The sequence below is a fragment of the Mauremys mutica genome, chromosome 4 (assembly GCF_020497125.1).
Source record: "Mauremys mutica isolate MM-2020 ecotype Southern chromosome 4, ASM2049712v1, whole genome shotgun sequence".
Taxonomy (NCBI): domain Eukaryota; kingdom Metazoa; phylum Chordata; order Testudines; family Geoemydidae; genus Mauremys; species Mauremys mutica.
This window is the reverse complement of record NC_059075.1, coordinates 46362264-46385696: the sequence shown is the minus strand read 5'-3', so window position 1 is coordinate 46385696 and position 23433 is coordinate 46362264. Positions and strand designations below refer to the sequence as shown.

General features: G+C 42.5%; 1 protein-coding gene across 5 annotated transcripts in view; it reads right to left on the bottom strand.

Moving 5' to 3' along the window:
• The window catches only part of RALGAPA1 (Ral GTPase activating protein catalytic subunit alpha 1), a 265455-nt gene that overhangs the window by 118386 nt on the left and 123636 nt on the right, over positions 1-23433 (bottom strand). For all 5 annotated transcript variants that reach the window (XM_045013658.1, XM_045013659.1, XM_045013660.1 and 2 more), the window contains 6 exons: positions 21364-21516; positions 18780-18973; positions 18574-18672; positions 18305-18460; positions 2918-3046; positions 1335-1460 (listed from right to left, as the gene is read on the bottom strand). In XM_045013658.1, coding sequence (XP_044869593.1) covers positions 1335-1460; positions 2918-3046; positions 18305-18460; positions 18574-18672; positions 18780-18973; positions 21364-21516 — 857 coding nt within the window. The remainder of the gene's footprint in view (positions 1-1334; positions 1461-2917; positions 3047-18304; positions 18461-18573; positions 18673-18779; positions 18974-21363; positions 21517-23433) is intronic.

The window sequence follows — 23433 nt, the reverse complement described above, 5'->3', positions numbered from 1 at the left end:
GTCACTCTCTGGCTATCTAGTCCTTAAAAGGGCCACACATCTTTTCTTACAAACCAGACAATGGCTCCCACTGCTTAATGTGTGGGTAGGTCATTCTGCCTGAGTCAAGAGGGCCAAATGTTCTTACTGGTGAAATTCACCTTCCATAAAGCCCAAGTAAACAGGCTTTGTGCAGGGAACTAAATTTACTTCTAAACAGTGAGCAAGGTCTGTGGAGCTACCTCATACATTATTCCACTCTTAATATTGGAAGCAGGGGCAGCAACCTGCAGGATCCCTATAGTCAGAGACACAGTGGACTAATGGTTCTCAAACTTATTTGATCACACACCCCCTTCTTTGTGTCTGTAGTAGTTTATGACCCCTCCTGCTTCCTGCCACACAAGTACATATATATATGCAGCGATGGTGCTTCTCTTGAACCAGTTTTGACCTCTTTGGTTTTCACTTGAGTTTCTTTTTATCTGTTGCATGAATAAGCCAACAATCCATTGTAATAAGAGGAAAAGCAAAACTGCAATTGTGATCGATGCGTACAATTAAATGTGCACACTTCATTGTAGCAAATGGTTTAGCGTACAGATGGCAACGACGTTGTATAATGCTATGCAAGCTTAATAAAAATCCATCAAAATGCACAGTGTCATCTGGAGTCAAATGCACAGCGCTTTCTGAGAGGAAATCAGCTTTGGTAATTATTCATTGCTGTGGGTAAAATGTGTGCAGCTAGTTTTTCCCCCCCTAAAGCTCCTCACGCCCCCTCTCCCACCGAATACATTCCATGACCCCCAGTTTAAGAACCTCAGTAGTACACAGACCCCTGACCCAGACTGCTTTCAGCTACGTTAAACTGTCACAGAGCCCAAACTTCATGTGCTGGAGTCTCTCTGATTTTATGTATTGTGGCCACCACGGAGGTGCACATAGGGGCTTTTGGCAGCCCCTAAGAAAATAAACGGCAAGTGGAATAAATAGTGCATCTAGAAACCAAGTCTTTTTCTTCTTTCTGAGATGTTTGAAGCCAAGAAACTTTTTAAGTGATCACAATGACCAAGCATAAGAAATGTGCATTATTTTGAACATTTACTTTTAGGAACATATGCAGACACTTTTGATGGTTTTTGTTGATCAACAGTAATTTCAAAATAACTACATGTTTAGAAGTTTAAAGCCTATTTTGACAAATTTTATGGACTTAAATCTTGTCCTCTACATATGAAGATCTAAAAAGAACATTAGAATGTCTAAATATTAGTAAAAATTACCTGGAACACTATACTAAAAAAGACAGCTTGGTAGCTGCAATACCAAACATATGTTTTCAATATTCCCACCTTAACATCTGTGAAATGAGACACAACTATGTCAGGAGTGTTTGGGTGTAGAGCTGGCAATTCACAATATAAGTTAGGAAAGCAGACAAGAGATCCCAACAGAACTTGTGCTTCTACTCTTGGTGCCTACGAATGGGGAAAAACAAAAATATTTACTCAGATTACACTAAGATGAAATATCCAGCTACCTTACATAAGGTTGAATTTTTATTAAGTTTATCCTGGTGACAATATGGAGCCCAGAGAGAAACTCAAGCAGTTTGTATTTATCACAAAAAGTACAGCTGTGTGATATACACTAAGATTGCTTAAATAAGCTGCTGTGTTGAAATGGTAACTCAAAATTTCCATTACCACGTACAGTACTGGCTCTACATCCTATATTACCACAAAAGAGAATAATTTAAATAGCCTTTGTGATAAAACACTGTTTCTAAATATTTTTCTTATAAACACACAATAGAAAGTTTTAAAGGATAAATAATGCCTCTGCCAATCAAGCTGATCAGAAATAACTGAAAGGTATAAACTTTTAAAAATACAAATGCAAAAGCTAGCAATTTTAAGAGCCACCAGCCCCATTCTTGGAAGGCACTGTACAGCAACAACATGGAGGAATTACAAGTGTAACACACTTTTAAAGAGAAAACACTGTAAAAATCCATAGCAAACTCCAAAGAGATTATACTGGATGATCCAAAAACTAAGCTGACATCACCTCAACCAATATACAGGGGAAATTATTTACCGGCAATAGTTGTTTTCTAAGACAGTATTTTGCCAAGAACCCCATTCTTGAGGCAAGAGATTGCCAACATACACCATCAATAGAGCTCTGAATATTTCAAGATTTTGAAGAGAAAGCCAACCTTGGTCAGCTAAAAATTAAATATCGCAAGATGACACCGGCTCATGGTGAGCATTAATTGAAGGTTGCAGTATTATATGAACATCCCTCGCTAAAAGGTATTTAATTGCTTCTGTGAATCATGGAGTGTTTTGTACAGTAACAATGTAATATCTATGGTATACAAAGCACTTCTCCTAAAATGGATCATCATCATTTAACGGCCAACCACAACATTTTTACTTATTAGTCCCAAAGGATACATTACGACATCAGTACAAAACCTACTATATTTAAATAGCTGTGGACCTAATACACCAATAAAGTGTTCCTTCCCTTTAAAAGTTTGTTAATATGGTACGTCTTCCGTAAGTTTTAAAAAACAAAAAAGATTCTGGATATGCATGTGGGTGATGACATAACTAAAAAACACCACACATAAAGGAGTTTATTTCAAGAGTTCTCTCATAATTGTTCCTGCAATTCTGAGGCTAAACAGACATCAGGAATAAACAGCAAGTTTTTGCATTCTTTATATTATACCTTCTATATAGGATTTTTATAATGTCATCTTTTAATGAACTACTTGGTGATTTCAATAATTAAGCATTAAGTTCTCTTTTTGGGACAGGTCAATACACACTAGCTGAAGAACAATGTTGCATAGTATTTTTTCTATTAAAAGATCTCATGATTACATACAATCACAAAAGCAAATGAACTGATGAACACTTACATTGAGAAAAGAAGAAGCAGCCACTCTACCAGCTGCTATAATGAAATCCATAATAAGCATGGTAGCACCAGGCAAACCAAGTGAAAAGAATTGAGGAGAGCAGTGCTTGATGATTGTATTAACAATATCCTTGGAAGGGAGAAGGGAAAGAAGTATATGACATACATTAGTTAAACAAAAAAGCACACTGACAATGGTTATTATGCTCATTACTGAGCAAAATCTGAATAATTTAAAAATTTACTAATCAGCTGTAGAGTCCAACAGGTTGCTTATAACCATTCATTACACTTTCTACTGAGGTACTTATAACCAACTATACCAAGTACTGCTTATGATTGCAACATGCTTATAATACCTGTTAAGCATTTATTAACCCTTTATAAATTATTTGTAAATGAAAACTTAATATAAAGAATGACATATTAAAGTGTCTTAAAATTCTTTTCTTTGCAGCTATACATTACATGATATATTAAGTGAATACCGATTTAGTGAACCCATGAAATATATCATTAATCAAGATTTTCAATTTCTAAGGTACATGTGATTTCTCTAAGAATCTACGAATTGTTTAAATATATGAATCTGTGTGTGGGCAAGATACAATCAGTATAAAAAACTCCCCAGTTCATATGCAAATAAACTATATAATCCTTCTCTGAAAAAAATTCTCTAAGAGATAGACTCTAACATACCCTGATGGTCAACGTTAACATGCAAATTTGCAATTCAGTAGGAGAGAAAACGTAGTTTAGTGGTTAGAGGAGGGGAAAACTGGAAGTTGGGTCTCTTCGGTTCAATTCCTACCTACACACTGACTAATCTTAAGAAAGTCTTATTCTTCCTCCATTCAAGTCAGTTAAAATTCTCCATTGACTTCCATGGGAACAGAGTTGCTCAGGCCTTTAACCTCTCTCAGCTAGATCCACAAAGGGATTTAGACATCTACCTGCTACTTTAGATGTCTAAATCCAACATTTTAGCTCCACTGAGACCTCAAAACCCCCACTCAGTTGCTGCCTAAAACTGGAGGTGCCTAAATTCTCTACATGCCTAACCTGCTGCTGGTGGGCATGTGAAAAGCTGCCTATGTTTTGACACCACTGAGCTGCTTGGCATCCTGACTCACACCCAAGCTGTGGAAGAGTTCTCAAAATAAGCATTCCCCTGCCTATCTTGCACAGAGAGCCCAAAGTGGAAGATGTTTTCAGAGCAAGCCTATCAGATTGGGCCTTTCACAAAGAGCAGCTGAGGGCAATCAGATTGGGAATTTGGGTATGTGTGCGTCACAGAATACCCAATCCAGTAGTTAGGGCACTCACCTGGAATGGTGAAACCTGTTTTCAAATCCCCCCTCTGCCTAATCTGAAGAAGGGACTCCAACCTCTCAAGTGAGTGCCTTACCAGCAGTCCACTGGGTATTCTGGAGTGAGACTCTTAATCTCTCCTCTTGAAGCTGTTCTACTTTGTATAAATGACTAATAAGGCTTTAAAAAAATTGTCGGCCACAATGCCATTCACTTAGATTTTGGCATGGCTCTCCCTCCTGGCTGGGCCATATTTCAGAGAGAGGCACTGTGACTTGGCGCACGGCATTGCAATGCCATTCAATAGGGTTTTTTATGGGTTGTTTTTAATGTGGGTCTTTTATGGTACTTGAACGGGCCATACAAAACTGCAACTTAAATTGTAGCTGCAATTTTTGAACCAAACCCCACCTGCCCAAACTCAAAACACCACAACTTTCTTACAGCCTTAATGATTAAATATTGATGGTACGTACACACACACACACTTCCTTCCTTCCTGGGATGTAGGAGACCCAAGTTCAAGTCCCTGCTCCAAATCAGGCAGAGTAGGGATTTGAAAACAGGCCTTTCACCTCCCAGGTGAGTGCCCTGACCACCAGGCTACTGGGTATTCTGGGGTGGGGTTCTCAATCTCCCTCTCATTTTTAATGAAAAAGGTCTGACATGGTTTAGGTGCCTAACCCAGGAGAGGGTTCGTGGCTCTGAGGGCTAGATCACACACCTCTCCTTAGTATTCCTATTGAGTAGCTCAGGTGGCTCCCCACTCAGTTTTCTGGCATCTGTGAATCCCATTCTTAGATGGCTAACTCTTGCATATTGTATAGGGACCTTCACACCTAGCTCAGGGCTGAGGATTCCACCGGGAAGCAGGTTACCCAAAAGTTAGGAATCGTAATACTCAGCATTGCCGCCCCAGTCCCTCTGTGGATCTAGCCCTCTATGCCTCTATTTATCCAGGGGGGAAAGTTGGCTAAAACGAAACGGTGACTTACTGTAACTGTGGTTCTTTGAGATGTGATGCAAATGTATATTCTACTTAGGCGTGTGTGCACCCAGTACACCGGAGCCAGAGACTTTTGTCTAGCAGTACCTGTAGAGGGGTGGTGCTTGTGCCCTTGGCCCCTCCCCTGGTGCTGCCCAGATCCCCTCTAGTTCCTTCACACCAAAAGACCCTGAGAGGAGACTCCGAAACAGAGGGCACAGGGGGTGCACCATGGAATACATGTCTGCATCACAACTCGAAGAACTACAGTTACAGTAACTAACAGTTTCTTCTTTGAGTAGATGCAGACATGTATTCCACTTAGGTGACTCACAAGCAGTAAGCCATCTGGAGGCGGGGCTCAGAGTCTACTGCAATAGGGTTCATAGGACCATCCTTCCAAGGCCTGCGTCCTTTCTGGAAGATGTGGTCTGTAAATGTATGGATGGATGACCATGTAGCTGCCCTGCAAATGGAATGGAAATGTCACTGAGGAATACTACTATCAACATCACTTGTGCTTTCGTGGAGTGAGCTTGCATCTGTTGAGGACATAGCCGAAGCTCTCTCATATGCAGTCTTGATACAGGATGTTATCCATCTAGAGATGCTCTGTACAGAGGCTGCTTGTCCCCTTCTTGTGGTCTGTATATGACATGAACAGGCAAGGTGAAACACAAAATGGTTTACTCCTGTCTAGATAAAAGGCTAGACATTGCCTGACATCCAGAGTATGGACGGACTGTTCTTACAGGAAAGAGTGCAGCTCAGGGAAAAAAAACATAGGTAAACACACCACCTGATTCAGATGAAACAGAGACCATGTTGGATAAAAAACCTTGGGTGTGGTCGCAGCATCATCTTGCCCTTACAGAACTGAGTGTAAGGAAGCTCAGCCATCAGGTCCTGCACCTCTTACAACCTTCTTGCAGATGTGATAGAAAACTGTGCAGTGGACAGGACGCAAGTGACTTGAATGGAGGGCCCATTAGAGCAACCAGAATGGGGTTTAGGTCCCACATGGGAACTGGTTCTTGGTCTGGAGGATTTAAGCAGAGAAGCCCTTTCAGAAATCCTTTCAGCATGGCATTGGGAAAAAACTGATTTCCCTTGACCAGGGGGATGATATTGATACTGATATTGCTGCCAAATGCACTTCAGTGAACTGAGCGCAGGATCCGATTTCTGAAGATGTAATAGCTACTCCAAGATGTCCTGGATGGAAGTCCCTGTTGCTTTGGTCCCATGGGCTAAGGACCACACCATTTTGCCAACTAGGCCATCCTAGTGGAGATCTTCCTACTGCTGAATAGGACTTGTTGGATAGCCTCCAAGCACAGCTCTGTGTCTTCATTCAGCCATGCAGCAGTCACACCATAAGATGCAGGGAGCTGATCGCAGGCTGGAGAGTGTGGCTGTGGTTCTGAGTGAGCAGGCTGGGATGGAGAGGAAGTGGTATGAGAGGTTGAACCGACAGAGCAAGGAGATCAGGGAACCAGCACTGCCTCGGCTGGAGCAACGAGGATGGGCTTGGGCACGATCTGCCTTCAGTTTGAGGATGATCTGAGGCATGACCAGAATAGGAGGAAAGATGTACAGAAGAGTCAACCGCCAGTTCCAGTGGAAAACATGAGAGAGGGAGCTTTGTTATACCAATATAATAAAAACCAGCAGGATCTTATTAAGAGGGATAAGGCAAAGATGCCACATTTATTGTAAATACCATAATAAAACAAAAGATAACAGTAAACAACGTTGTTTTACTACTTATTTCTATCACTACTTATTCCTTACACACACACACACACACACACACACACACTCATTCACACAATCATTCATTCAGATTCTGAATAGATGTTATAGTTACCAGCCTAGATGTTGCTCATGCCAAGTTACTGGCCAGGTATCTTGGTCATGAGGATGGAGCCGAGTCTGTGTCAGATGCATCTGATGCTCCTGGAGGCTGGCAGCAGAACCATAGACTCAAAGTCCTCAGTCTTTAGAGTCCAGTTTTATAGGAATTTATTCCTATGTCAGTTCATGAGAGTTGCTTCATTTTGCTGTTGCTAAATCAATCAGCAGGTGGCTGGCTCCATGTTGTCAGATGCTTGTTTTTCCTTCCTTTGAGGGGGTGGGGGTCATCTGGTTGATCCCACTTGACACCTTCTTCAGCCGACACTGAATTCTTCAGGCTGGTAACTCCCTAACCATTCATTCACATACATTCTCTATCTTAATCACATTTAGTTCACTGTCTCTTTACCTTTTGAGGTGTTACCAATTTAAGTGAGACTCCCTGTCTTTTAACAAGCAAAGATAAAGTGAGATGAAAACTTAGAGGGTGGGGGTCTCTATCTATACACTATAACAGCTACTGTTTTGGCTTACTTAGAGTTAATTAATGTTTAGCAAGTTTTATACAAAGTATTTCTTTGAGCTTAACAAGTTTTATACCAAGTATCTCTTTGAGCAGGCTTCACACAGACACAGCTAGTGGCTTGCAGGTTAGAGGCTAAATGTTGGGAATCACAAATTTACTTCTAACATAAACCTTAAGTTATAAAGTATCAATTAACAATAAATCAATAAATCATTTCTCATATAAACCATGTTTAATATAAACCTTCTTTAATATCCCTACAGCCTGGGATGAGACCCCCATAGGAGCAGAATAAGGGATGCTTTGTTTTCCCTCGTCACAAACGGGTCGATCACACAGATGCCCCATGTCTCAAAGACAACCCAGAGGACATTCACCTTCAAGGACCACACTCAGTTCAGGGAGAGAACCCTGCTGAGATGTCTGGAAGACAATTTTGTGCCCCCAGCAAGTGGGCTGCTACCAGAGTGATGTCTGCTTTGATGCAGAATTGCCATAGGTTGATTGCCTCTAAGCAGAGTAACCTGGAATGCCTCCCCCTTGTTTGTTCACTTAGTACATTGCAGTGGTATTGTCGGTGAATAGGTGAACCACTAGGTGTGTGAAATGGTCCCAGAAGGCACAACGTGCATTGTGGATGGCTCAAAGTTCCAGCACATTGATTAAGAAAGAGGTTTCCTGTTTTGACCACAGGCCCCTGCACCCTCAATGAATCCAGATGTGCCCACTCCCAACCCAGAAAGGAAGCGTTGGTAACTACTGACTTAGTTGGAGGAACCTAGCGAAGGGACTCCCTGGCACACAGTGCGTGGGGACTCCAACCAGTGCAAGGAATCTAGAACTGGTGGAGGAAGGCGAACCAACCTGTTCAGAGAATGCAGGGCAGGGTAGTAGCTTGTCCTGAGGAGTCACATCTGAAGATGGCAAAGGTGCAGTCTGGCGACCTGGATCACTTGCATGCAAATGAACATGTGACCCAACAGGCTCAGACATACATGGAGTGTCATGGAGGGCTGAGACTGCAGACTGAGGCAGAGCTGTTGAATTGCCTAGAAATAGTTGGTTGGCAGGAACGCCCTCAACCTTGTGGAATCTAACAGGGCCCCGGTGATTTCAATTTTTTGAGCTGGATCCAAGGTTGACTTTGTGATGTTTAAAATGAGTCCCAGACACTAAAGTGAACGCAATGCGGTATCAATGTGGGTGAGAAGGCCAGCCTTCAGTAACCAGTCGTCGAGGTATGGGAAAACGTGGATTCCTTTCCACCTGAGATATGCCGTAACAACTGCCATGCATTTGATGAAGATTGGGGGGCAGAAGAGAGGCTGAACGGGAGAATCATATACTGAAAGTGTGTTCTCCTACCATAAAACGAAGTTACTTCCTATGGCTTGTTAGAATAGTGACTTGAAAGTAAGCATCCTGAAGGTCCAGAGTCATTCTGAGATAGCGTGGGGAGTAATCAATAGAGTGACCATGCGGAATTTCATGTACTTGTTGAATTTGCTGTGGCCCTGAATGTCAAGAATGGGTCTCATCCCACCCTTGGATTTTGGTATCAGGAAGTACCAGGAGAAGCAGCTGTAGCCCCAGTGTTCCTCCATTGCTCCCAACATTAGCAGAGAGCTGACCTGCTTGATGAACAGTGTCTCATGAGAAGGGTCCCTGAAGAGGGACAGGAAGCAGGGGTGGGAAGGGGGCCTGAAAAGGAACTGAATTGTGTAGCCTGATCTGACAGTATGTAGGACCCAGCCATAGGAGGTAACCAAGTCCCAAGCATTGTAAAAAATGGCCAGCCTGTCCCCAAAGGGGGAGGAGGGGAAAGAGGGCAGAGTAGTGACTGGACCAGTACTCTGGACTAAGGAGTCCAAATGGGCCCTTAGCAGGTGCCAAGGGAGGGCATATAGATTGTCTGAAGCCTGAATCTGCCTGCTTCTTTTTGTGGGACCTATCCCTCTTTATAGGGTAGTCTATAAAGGCTGTGCAAAGGAATGCTGTGCAAAGGAATGTGCAAAGGCTGTGCAAAGGAATGCTGTGGGCAATATTGTTGCTGCTGCTGCGCCCCATAGTGGAGTCTTTGCACAGATGGCGTGTACACTCCCAAGGACCTCAAGGTACTCTGGAATCCTTAAAAGAGTGCAAATAATCAGTCCTGTCCAAGAGCAAGACTCAGCTGTCAAAGGGCAAATTTTCAATGAGCTGGACGTCCAAAGTGATCCCAGAATTTTACAACCAGGAAGCCCTCCTCATAGTTATCGCCAAGGCCATCACCTGGCTGAGGTGTGTGCAATGTCCGGGGTGGTCTGCAGGGATGTTTTGGCCACCACACAACCTTCCACAACAAACACCTGAAACTCTTCACATATGGCCTCAGACAACTGGTCTTTGAATTTAGACATGGCTCACCAATTGAGGAAATCATACTTGGACAGCAAAGCTTGTTGATTTAAAATCCTCATCCGTAGGAACATTGAGGTATAGACCTTCCTGCCCAGAAGATCCAACCACTTGGAGTCTCTGTCCTTGGTGGTAGACTTGAACCCACTCTGTCGGTCACTGTCGTTTACCACCATTATGGTCAGGGAATTTGTGGGTGGGACCAGAACCCTTCAAATCCCTGCACGAGACCAAAGTAGAACTTTTTTATGAACCTTGCCACTGGCAGTACACAGGGCTCTTATTGGCTCAAAGAACACATCATTGATTGGGAGGGCCACACTCCCAGGGACAGCGTACTTGAAATCTACCAGTCTGTGTGTGCTCTCATGAAGAAACTCTGCCTGGATGCCTAAGGATGTGGCTATGTGGAGTAAAAGGTCCTGGCATGCCTTAAAGCCCTCCGGAATAGAAGGGGAGGCTGAACCGGGCAGCACCGCATCATCCAGCGATGAGGAAGAGGGTCCTGGCTGAGCAAAAACTGTCTCTCACCCCACAAAAGATGCATCTGGAAAGGAGGATTTCTCTCAGGGAGAAAGACTGCTGATGCTTGGGCTTGTGGCTCATCCAAAGTCACCACCGTTGACCTGGCAAGTGACTTCAGCTTTGAATGGGGTGAAGAGTGGGATCTCTGTAAGCGAGGAATGTCCCACTGAGTCCAAGGTGGCCACTGATATGGGTAGGACATTGGTGACCAGTAGGAGCCTGGCTAAGGTCCTCTGTCCTGGCCACATGCCAATTATGAGAGCCACACTTGTCCACTGGCAGCCCCCGGAGTTCATTAGGAGATGCAGAGCAGGAGGATGACTCTGACTTGGAATCAGAGCCCCTGGATCTCGGCGACATGGGCGGAGTGACGCCTGGGCAGTCCAATTTATCCATTGTCCAGAACAAGGCAAGAATCAGCTCCTGCGATTAACACAGTGCTGTCAGTACCGAGCATGTCAGGCAGCATTGGTCCTGGAGCCAACAGAGGTACCAAAGCATCCAAGTGCATCAATGTCTACGATGATGAAAGCCCCCATGGGAACACCTGAGGTGTCAAATATAGCAGGGCCAAAGAAGGCTCCGGTTCCAATGCCCCTGCACCGATTCCAGTACCAGCTCCATGCCCACCATGAGGAAGGAGTGTCTAGGTGCAGTGCTGATGGGCATGAAGGTTCAGCGGGGCGCTCCACTGGAGGGGCTGCTGAAGGCGTGAGCATCGCAAAGTCCTGGACCAGCAGTGAGGACACAATGGAAAGGCAGAGCAGGTCCGCTAGACTGGTACTGGCATCACCCTCATCGGGACCTGCAGGCTGGCACTGGAGTCAACAATACGGGGTTTATGTCCTTCCCACAGTCCCATGCTGATTTGTGCTTTTCCTGGGGGAGGCAGAGGAGTTGCGCCGTAACCTAGAGCAGTCCTGACTGGTCTTATGAGACCTCTTCCTCAGCACCAATAATGGAGAGCAGCTCCTCTGCCTCTTCGGAGAAGTACCTGCCCCGGAATGAGAGGTGGCAGCGCTTACTGAGCCTGAGGGCCATCTTCAGCCTGAGGAGGGCTTCAGTACTGGATCAGGCAACATGGCCTGTTTAAGCAGATGCTGCTTGAGAGGAAGATCCCTGTGCCACCCGAGTGCACTTCTTGAATGATATACAGATCGAACAATGCTCTGTAAGGTGGGCCTTGCCAAGACAAAGCAAGTGCCTCATGTGGGGGTGTCATTGTTGGGGATCACCCCTTCACATGAAGGACAACATTTAAACCCTGGTGTGGGCATCAGAGGGGAACACTATCAACTAAGGGTATGTCTATATTACCCGCTGAATCAGCAGGCAGCGATCGATGCAGCGGGGGGGTCAATTTATTGTGTTTAGTCTAGATGCAATAAATTGACCCCCAAGCACTCTCCCGTCGACTCCTGTACTCCACCGCTGTGAGAGGCGCAGGCAGAGTCGACGGGGGAGTGGCAGCAGTCAACTCACTGCAGTGAAGACACCATGATCAGTAGATCTAAGTACATCGACTTTAGCTATGTTATTCACATAGCTGAAGTTGCATAACTTAGATTGACCCCTCCCACCCCACTGTAGACCAGGCCTAACACTCTATACTAACCACTAACACTAAGTATATACCATAAACTAGACTAAAACAAAATGTGCCACCCCTCTACGGGTACTGCTAGGCAAAAGTCTCTGGCTACGGAGTGCTGGGCGTGCACATGCCTAAGTGCAATACATGTCTGCATCTACTTAAAGAACACCTATTTCACACAGATATGAGCCATTAGGACAAAAATTTAAGCTGTGAAATGTCTTTAGTTTCTTTCATGCATTTTAACACTAACTGATCTGTTCTATATTTCCTTCTCTAAAAGAAAGCATAAGAACATAAAGGGAAAAATTAATTTCATTTATCCTACAGCACAGCTGAGGGAGAGGGTTTCAATTGTCAGCTAAAGAATCACACTAAATGGTTACCTAGAAACACAGTAAATTCTGAAAAAATAGCAGTGTTGCCCACTCTCACAATATTTGGTGTTTTTCTAAAAAAGCACCCCCTGCTCTCCCGAATCCTCCTATTTTACAAGAACCTCTGGCTTTCATAAAACAGTAAGTTTATAGACTTTGTGGGTGTGGAGAAAAGCTTGAAACCATGATGTAAGTGTGTCCTAAAGACTCAGAAACAAGACAAAGAAAAAACTGCCTTTTTTTTTTGCATGGGCTTTCAGGCCTGACCCATGATTTTTGAACACTTGGGGATAACAACACTGAATAATATTTAAAAAGAAGACTCTAAATACTGTAGCATATAATTGCTTTCATATTTCTTCAGCCTTCTGTTTACTTTAGGAAGATAATTTCAAAGTTCTTGTGTCATATGGAAGACTTAAGATTGTAAACTAACCGATTTACTGTTGCACAGGAACAAGTGAAATTTAATTTCTTACAAAGTTCACAAGTGATCTCTCAGGCCTGGTCTACACTACGCGTTCAAACCGATTTTAGGAGCGTTAAACCGATTTAACACCGCACCCGTCCACACTATGAGGCCCTTTATATCGATATAAAGGGCTCTTTAAACCTGTTTCTGTACTCCTCTCCAACGAGAGGAGTAGCGCTAATATCGGTATTACCATATCGGATTAAGGTTAGTGTGGCCGCAAATCGATGGTATTAGCCTCCGGGCGGTATCCCACAGTGCATCACTGTGACCGCTCTAGACAGCAATCTGAACTCTGATGCAGTGGCCAGGTAGACAGGAAAAGCCCCGCGAACTTTTGAATATCATTTCCTGTTTGCCCAGCGTGGAGCTCCGATCAGCATGGGTGGCAATGCAGTCCCAAATCCAAAAAGAGCTCCAGCATGGACCGTACGGATGTGATCGCTGTATGGGCAGACAAATCTGTTCTATCAGAGCTCCGTTACAGAAGACGAAATGCCAAAGCATTTTAAAAAAAATCTCCAGACAGAGGCCACAGCAGGGACTCAGCACACTGCTGCGTGACAAGCGTAACGGAAAGCCAAAGAATCAAATGAACGCTCATGGAGGGACGGGGGGACTGAGGACTCCAGCTATCCCACAGTTCCTGCAGTCTCCAAAAAGCATTTGCATTCTTGGCTGAGCTCCCAATGCCTGTAGGGTCAAAACACATTGTCCGGGGTGGTTCAGGGCATAGCTCGTCAATTTAACCCCCCCTTCCCCCAGAAGGAAAAGGGAAAAAAATCGTCTCTTGATTTTTTTAAATGTCACCCTATGTCTACTGAATGCTGCTGGTAGACGCGATGCTGCGGCAGTGAACTGCAGCATCCTCTCCCCCCTCCCTGGTGGCAGATGGCACAATATGACTGCTATCCATCGTCATCATCAGCCCGTGAGTGCTCCTGGCTGGCCTCAGGTGAGGTCAGCTGGGGGCACCTGGGTAAAAATAGGAATGATTCCCGGTCATTCCCAGTAGATGGTACAGAATGGCTGGTAACCGTCTTCATCATAGCAACTGGGGGCTGAGCTCCATCAGCCCCCGCCCTTCATGTGTAAAGAAAAGATTCTGTACTGCCTGGACTATCATAGCAGCGGGATGCTGGGCTCCTCTCCCCCACACTGCTTAATGTCCTGTCTGGACTATCATAGCAGCTGGAGGCTGCCTTCCCCTCATTTTAGATCACTAACAAGTCACTGTTTCTTATTCCTGCATTCTTTATTACTTCATCACACAAATGGGGGGGACACTGCAATGGTAGCTCAGGAAGGCAGGGGGAGGAGGGAAGCAACAGGTGGGGTTGTTGCAGGGGCACCCCCTGTGAATGGCATGCAGCTCATCATTTCTGCGGGATCTGACACGGAGCGGCTGAGCTCTCTGGTTCTCTGATACACTGGTTCTCTAGTACACTTGCCCCATATTCTAGGCAGGACTGATTCTATTTTTAGATACCATAAAGGAGGGATTGACTCGGGGAGTCATTCCCATTTTTGTCTTTGTGCCCCCGGCCGACCTCAGCCAGGGGCATCCATGACAGCAGCAGACGGTACAGAACGACTGATAACCATCTCTGCTATCATGCAAAAGCAAATGAATGCTGCTGTGTAGCGCTGCTGTATTGCCTCTGTCAGCGGCATCCAGTACACATACGGTGACAGTGACAAAAGGCAAAACAGGCTCCATGGTTGCCATGCTATGGCGTCTGCCAAGGCAATCCAGGGAAAAAGGGCGCAAAATGATTGTCTGCCGTTGCTTTCCCAGAGGAAGGAATGACTGACGACATTTACCCAGAACCACCCGCGACAATGATTTTTGCCCCATCAGGCACTGGGATCTCAACCCAGAATTCCCAGGGGCGGGGGAGACTGCGGGAACTATGGGATAGCTACGGAATAGCTACCCACAGTGCAACGCTCCAGAAATCGATGCGAGCCTCGGACCATGGACGCACATCACCGAATTAATGTGCTTAGTGTGGCCATGTGCACTCGACTTTATACAATCTGTTTTACTAAACCAGTTTATGTAAAATTGGAATAATCCCGTAGTGTAGATGTACCCTCAGTAAGGCAGAAATAGCATCAGGGAATGAGGGAAAGAGAAATTAAGACAGAGGAAAAGATAGGTAACCAAAAGCAGCACAATGTATGAAAAAATGTAGATAGTGATCTTACATTTTTACAAAAAGAACCTGCTAAATCACTCATAGGAAGATTGTGATTTGAATAGGATTACTGGAACTAACATCTTCTTACTGTGATGGGTTGTAGCAACCCCACACTGATGAGGTGAGGTTAGGGAGCTTCTATGGATGCCGGAAGCTTCGCTCCCTCATCTCTGCTGGGCATGCTCCCAGTGGAGGAAGCATTCAAAAGGGAGCAGCTCAGTTCAGTCTGGGTAGATGGAGCAGGAGAGCAGTTGGGTGCAGCAGCCTCCTGTACAGAAGCTGCCAGGGCTCCAAGAAACCAGGACCGGGCCTCACAGCTAAGCCATTGCAGACCTTCAACCACAGGGACTGAGGGTGATGAGTCACCGCCAGCAGGGGAAGCTGCTCCAGAGAAGGACCTGAGAGGACGTCAAGGGATCCCAGACCCGTGGCACTGAGAAGAACAGAAGCTGGGGATAGGAAGTGACTCAGGGAACTGGAGTAAGGATGCCAGTCCCTAAGTCACCTGTAGGACTATTATTTTGAAGGTCCCCAGGTCAGAACACGGTGGAGCAAGGTGGGCTTGGGTTCTCCTACTCCCTCCCCATCCATACTGTAGCCACTAGGCAATGTGGCCCTTCACGCTCAACACTGGGTGATATTATCTTGAACTGTAGCAGCTAGGCAAGGTAGCCCTTGATTCTCACCATGGGGAAGCAGTGCCTCGGACTGTAGCTGCTAGGCAAGGCAAGGCAGACCCTCTTGCCATTAGGTGACAGACTGGCAATATTCTGGGCTAAGTGCTAAGGGCCTTGGATACACAAGCACCTCCCAGCCCCCGGACACTCACCATTTGCCATTGAACCACATATGCCTGGGAACAATCTTAGTTGTATTAATTACTATAACAAGGGCTTGAAAACTATGCTGATGAGGCTCTCTCTTACCAGAAATATTCTAAATTAGCTATTAGATTGCTTTGTGAGCAAGAGAAACTACTGGAACTTACATCTCTCTACAAGAAAGAAAATAAACAAAAACATATAACTGTCTGCTGTAGCCTGGTCTCATTGTTCACTAATATTGTATTTACATAGCACCAGAGGTTTGTATGCCATTTTACAGGCAAATAAAGACTGCCCTGAGGAATTAAATCTAAATTACATTGAAAACACTCAAAAAGTGACAAAAACCAGAAGATTAAAAGTGAGGTCAGAAAAGACAGGAAACTGGAAAATAGACCATCTCCTTCCTTTATTTAAACCTGAGTAGCAAGAGATGAAGACGATTTTCACGGCAGTATTTTGGCTGCTTCAGTTTCTTTACATCTCAAGTAATTATCATCAACTACATTTAACTCTGCAAGACTGTTTCTTCCAGTATTTTCAGAGAGGTATATGGCTTGATCTTGTTCCTACCAAAGCCACTGGCAAAACTGTAACGGACTCCAATGGATGTAGGATTGTGCCACTGGTGAAACTCAGAAAAAGTACAAAAATGTTTGGATTTGTAAGCTCTACTTACACTTCTCTAATGGCTCCTGAATGAAAATTTTGTATTTGACTGAAAGACTGTTAATAAAATCTACTCTGATCTTTAACTTCTCCTACCTACTTTTTTGGAAAGAATTCAATCCCCATGCTGATCAGCTCATAGGCCTTCATTTGTCCAAAAAAAGTTCTTCACCTTTTCGTAATTGTTCTTCAGGATGTGTTACTCATGTCCATTCTGTTACCAATCTTCCTGCCCCTCTGTTGGAGTTGTTGTCAAGAAGGAACCAAGAGGGTGTAGGGCTGGTAGCACCTGATATACCAGCACATGAGCGCAGCACTCAAGGGGGTGACACAGCCGGCCCTACAGATACCGCTAAGGCAAAAGTCTCTAATGGCCACGGATGTGGATGCACGCATACTTACAATGGAATAGAGATGAGCAAGCACTAGAAGAAGGGGAGTTTGCCTGCATTACCGATCTGACAGATATAAGGAAAAAGCTTGACCTACACTGAGGGATCCTGACCAAAAAAAAATAATAATAAAAAAAAATGCTAATCACTTCAAGTTTAAAAAAAATACGCCAACAAAAACAGCATTCTAAATTGGCTTGGATTACTATATGCTAATAGGACAATGGTATCTTGAGCAAATATGATGTGTGCTTTGTTAACAGTTTCCTTTTGTACAGTATACCTTATGTGTGTCAGAGATGTGGTCTATATATAGGATTGGGAGCTGGCAGCACAAGAGGTCTCAACCCAGCTCTGACAGTCACTTAACCTTTTCATAAAGGTTTCTCCACTGAAAATTTGGGACAATACTACTTATCAAATGGAAGTTAATACTGTGAAGATTAGCTAATGATTTCTATCAAAGTACAGTGAAGATTTATATTGCTATACATACTAAGATAGTGCTTGTGGTAAAATCAAAATCTAGGTATGGTGCAGCATGTAATTGCACCAGCCAGGGAGCAGATCAAGAACCATGTTGTGACTCAGAGTCAATATGGTCCTTTGTTCCTACTTTCTCCTGGGATGGAAGGAAAGGGAAGTAGCAATCTGAACCAATTTTGTACCTGGCACAATTACTTTCCCACCAGTCCAACTGCAAAGGTTGGTGTATTGAAAGGAGGGAAGTCTCCCAGAAGTTGCTTGCTTCTCTTTCCTCCATGCTGCAACCTGCAATATGGATAGCATAGCCTATGCAGATGAAAAATGGGGCACCTTCTGCCTCCTTATGCCCCTGCACAAATGTGTATAGTAGGTTATAATTGTGTTCATTACTATGAGCATGATTTACCAAGGCAATTGCTCAGCAATAGGATATACACTGAAGTACTGATTCTTAATTACCAAGTTAAATTATTTAATTGAAAATCTACCCAGTACACCTTTACCTCGATATAACGCTCTCCTCGGGAGCCAAAAAATCTTACCGTGTTATAGGTGAAACCGCGTTATATCAAACTTGCTTTGATTCGCCAGAGTGCGCAGCCCTGCCCCCACGGAGCACTGCTTTACCGCGTTATATCCAAATTCGTGTTATATCGGGTCACATTATATCGAGGTAGAGGTGTATTTTCTGACAGAGACGTGACTCCATTTCAGTTATATTGTACATCCTCATCTGAATTAAAAAAATATATATAAAAAAAAAGCTTACCTGATCAACATGAAGAAGTCCACAGTGCATTATATTGTAGAAATGAGTTAAAAAATCCCTATTTGGAGAAACATCTTGTCTTCGCTTCATCGTATTACAAATAAGCTTATAAGCATGTAGCTTGCCTTGTTTGTATTTATCAGTCAACATGGTTGCCTACAGTTTTTTAAAAAAAGTACTTATTACACAAATGAAGTAACAGGTTAATGTTAGCATTGTTCTATATTATATGAACGTCTCTTATCTACTGAATGGATTATTGTATTTACCTTGAAAAGCCATGGAGTTAGAATTCTCAGTGGTGGGATTAAAACTGGTGGAGAGGGTGAAGTCAAATTATCAGCTGAAATACCAAGATTATCTCTTATCTGTAATTATTTAAGAACACAGAGGCAGTATGTCAGAAATGTATAGTTTTTGATCCATTCTCAAGCTCTTGCCCTATCAAGCTGGTTTGTAGAGAAGGTTCTTGTACCTTAGCCAGGTTCTGCCAGAGTTCACACAAGTAATCAAAAACTTGCGCATGAATTTCAGGGTCCATAATGGTGTTAACATCTCCCAAAATCCCTAGCATTCGTCTCCACATTACAGTAGCAACATCTGCATGCCATCCTGTAAGGGTGCCCCCTGCCATCACACTGCAACATTCTGATGGGAATTCACTAGTTTCTGTAATAAGAGAACAAACATACAATAAGAATGACCTTTGGTAAAGCAGAATAAGGTCTGATATTTAAATCATGAATAGTTTCCTTAAAACAAGTAATAAATGGATAAGGCATGTATGTAGAGTAAGTACAATAAAGATATTTCTTATAGAGCTAGCCACTTTAGCACGGAGTCATCCAATCTTGTTATTAAATTAACTACATCAGTCTACTTTTCCTTACTAAAGACATTTCATTTATGCTTTTGCTTCAATGAAGCTGCAAATCTCCAACATTCCCCATTCAAAGGATCGTCAGAAAATTAGCCTTCAGCTTTAAATCTTACTCACTAAAGCAGTTGGACCTTTTTCTTTAGCATTTACCATGACTGACTCTTACTTGCAAATTAGGGAAGAGAATCGTGAAGGAAGTGTGAACTGCTGTATCTTACCACTAGTCCCTCCTTAGTCAGCTAGTGAGGGGGTAATATTCAATAACTCAGCCCAGGAGCCTGAAAGCATCACACAAGATGCAGTTCTCTCCACTTCAATGTAGTACAAATAAAACCTACTTTTCCAACTGGCAGATAGTTTATCTACTTTTCCTGGCCCCCCAAAAGCCTAAATAAGTTAAGATTGGTAAATATCTATCAACTGATATTAAACATTAAAAACTGTCAATTATAAATACTATGCACAAACACTTGAAAGTCAGGATATTCAATGTTGTGGTTTCTCAAAAAACAAAAACAAAACACACTTCACTATGATCCCATATCTCAGCTGCCATCCATATGTAGTATTTTATGGTACAGTATCTAAAATCTTATTTGAGCACTACAAACAGAGAATATAATTTTTGGAGAGAGAATGAGGTTAGATTTGAATTTTTGATGCATAGGATTAGTTCTTCAAAATACCTAGGATTTTAAAGTGCTCAGCACACACAACTGGAGCCAGGTTTTAAAAAAAAAAAACCTCAAAAATCTCAATCTCTCTCTCACACAAACTCCAGAATTTCATAAATAAATGTGTTTTGAAAAACTTAAAAAAATGTCACCCTTTCGAAACATTTCTGAAGCTCTCTAAGCTGGCCAGAGCCTTGGTAGCCTGCCATGTGGGGAAGAGTCAGGGCTTCCAGGACTTAGCCAGGAGCCTAGAACCCCTGAGCAAACACTGGGGAGGCAAGATGGAAAGAAACTGAACGAAAAGTGCTCGATTTCCATTGGGATTTTGTGAAAAACAACATGTTCCCATGGAATGTTTTGATTTTGACAAATTTGCATTTTTTGACAGAAATATGTTCCATTGGAAATTTTCCAACCCTTTCTATTCGGTTTACATTTAGGCACTTATATGAGGGCAAGAACTTCAAAAGTGTTGGTGCACAGCAGCTCCAGTTGTGACATTTGTGGTCAGATTTTCAAAACCTCTCACAGCACTAGAACATACTGAACTGTTCCGAAAATCTGGCCACTTATTTAGATGCCTAAATGGGATTTGAGCTCTCTTGAAAATCTGGCCCCAACTGAATACCGTGCTTTTTTAAAAAAAACCTGGGGAAAACACTATTAAAATAAAATTAAAAGGAGGTATATATTTTATTTATTTTAATAGTGTTTTCCCATAGCCACTATGGGATATATATATATATATCCTTTTTATTTTTTTTATTTTTATATTTTATATTTTTCTGTCTGTCAGTGAGTTGTGGAGGAGGGTCTGGAATTTGGGTCAGTGGTTCATATAGGATATGTGGGAGGAAAATATAGCTATGTACAACAGGGTAGATATTCTCTGTATATCTTTACTGCATTTACACCATAGTAGTTAAGGGTTTGTTGTGCATGAAGTTTGGCAGTTAGGTATAGTTGATCATATAGGGTCAGAGAAAAAGTTACCTTTCCATAAACAACTATCAATTTCTTGACTTACAAACATTTCAACAAAGCAAGTGTGCCACACAATTAAATGGGTACCATTTAGCCTCAACTAAGAGTTTGTATAAATCAGAAGAGAAAAACAAAAGATATTCTAAAATTACATTACAGCATCATATAAATGTAATGATGCTTCATTACTTATGTATTAATGATGATGCAGTTCTGGACAATACTGCACATTACATTAAATTGTTGTGATTTTAAACATAAGACTTAAAGGTTTTTTGGACTGATAATCCAAATAATCCACTGATAAGCCCCTGCAGTGATACACAAAAAACACAGGGCTTTCTGTAACTTTTTAAAGGAAATTATTTTCATTCAAAAGTTTCAAAATCTGTCAATGTAAATTAATATAAAAGCCTTGTATGAGACTTTTCCATACTGAAGAAATACTAGCTATTAATTAAATTGCATTGAAAAAGAAAGAAAGAAAGAACAATTTTAAAGTTTTCTATTCCAGATATTGCCTAGGTCATCTGGCGTCTGTAAAACTGAGTGGTGGAGCTTCTCATCCAGCTGCAGATCCTTCTGCTCAATATGATCTGCATTCAGAGTGGCAGGAGAAGGTGTCTGTGATCGGGATCCAAGAGCAGATTGGATTGGAGAAGCACTTTCAGAGCCTGTAAATGCAATTTTTTAAAAGTTACCTTAAAAATCTTTTCTATTTCTTCGAACTTCTGAAAAATTTTCTAAACATAACATTAAAAAAACCCTGAGCTCTTTTTATAATCAAATCTGGCCAAGAAACTATATACACCACAAGCAGGTGTCCATGTGAATAGTGCTGTGAAAGAAGTCATCAGTCAAGTGATAAACTGATACCAAATCGTGTACATGGATTAATTGGCAAAAGTCTACATTACGTACAAATTGTTTTAGAGTATTTATTTTCTCTGACAATACTTTCAGTGTTCTCAACCAAACAAGTTTCTTCCCACCTTCTTTCACCAAGATCCCAATTCAGTAAAAGCATTTAGGCACATGTTTAAGTCCCACTGAAGTGAATATTTTTCTGAATAGGTATAGATTTTAGATATATGCTTAAGTCATATAATTCCTGAATGTGAAAAATAAGGCCAGAAAAAATACAAAGAACAAGCAAACTGTAATTAAATGAAAATTCTTATTCCTTCAACTACCAAGGGAAGTAAAATTCTGTGCTGGGGCGCAATGCTGCAAAGACACCTCCTGATGTTTTATTATTTCTTGGTATCCTTGTCAGGTCTCCACTACTGACAGGCCCGGGAAAGGAGAGCAGCTGTCGGTCATGTTTCTGTTCTCCAGTTCTGCTTCTCTCGCCTCACAGTTCACCTTGCCTCTGAGTCAGGAGCTGGCTGAAGATCCCCATAAGCAGTAGAACTCAGGCAGCTTAGTTAAGTAGCAGAGAACATGGGAGATATGTGATTTAACCACTGGCTTACCTAAGCATAAATAAAACTGTTACAATGAAAAGGCTGAAACCTCTGATTTTTAAAATTTAGACAAATGTAGCCTATATTTGAGATGTCAGGATAAACATGTATGTATGTGAAGTTCCAAAAGTAACTCATTTAGCTACAAGAATAAGAAAAAAAAGAAAAGAAAGCTAAAGGCTACTAGGGCTAACTTGCAAAACAATGATTTTAATTGATTTTTCTCTCTTTAAAAGTTAGATTTATCATATCCAGAAAGCATTAAAAGTAAATTCAATTGTTGTCTGAATAGTAATTATGGTAAATAAGGAAACTAAATTAAATTGCTCAAATGTGAAATACAGGGATTTCTATCCTGCTTCAAGTGAAAAACTCAACACAACCTTAAATATGGAATTATAATTAATGGCTTTATAATAAAAAGATAGTAGCAGTTGACAAAAGCGGACACCAAATAAAAAAAAATCTGAAAAACACCACGGATATATCCTGGGGAAAGTATTTTCCCCCCCTTTTAGCACTTCTCTGCAACACAGCATACTGTTTCCCTCTGGTAGTTAAAAGGTAAAGGATTTTTATTAGCTGCTGTTTGCTTGTTCTCCATCTTTTCCTCGGGTCTTATTTAAAATGCACATTTCAGGTAAATAAGCTCCAGGACTTCTCCAAAAGGACATTTACTACTTTCCACAGAGAAACAGAAAATACTTATTTTAGGGTGAGGGAGGCATGGGGAAGAGAGTACATCAAGTACTGTATTTAAAACCTATTAAAATAAACTTTTATTTCTGTTTTCTGGTCTCTCCACATAGAAGGATATAGTGACCAAAACAATTCTGTACAGGAGTTGGAAAGGAAAGGGCAGACTAATTATGCAGAATTTGATAAGCCATTGGGCTCTTTTGAGAAAACTGAAGGATATGCCATCACAGTTGCCTCTAATTCTTACTGAGGGCTTGGCTACACTTACAAGTTGCAGCGCTGGTGGAGGCTTTCCAGCGCTGCAATTACACCCCATCCACACTTGCAGGGCACAACCAGCGCTGCAACTCCCTGGTTGCAGCGCTGGCTGAAAACCCGTCCGGGTTGGGGTATAAGGAGTGCAGCGCTGGTGATCCAGCGCTGCTC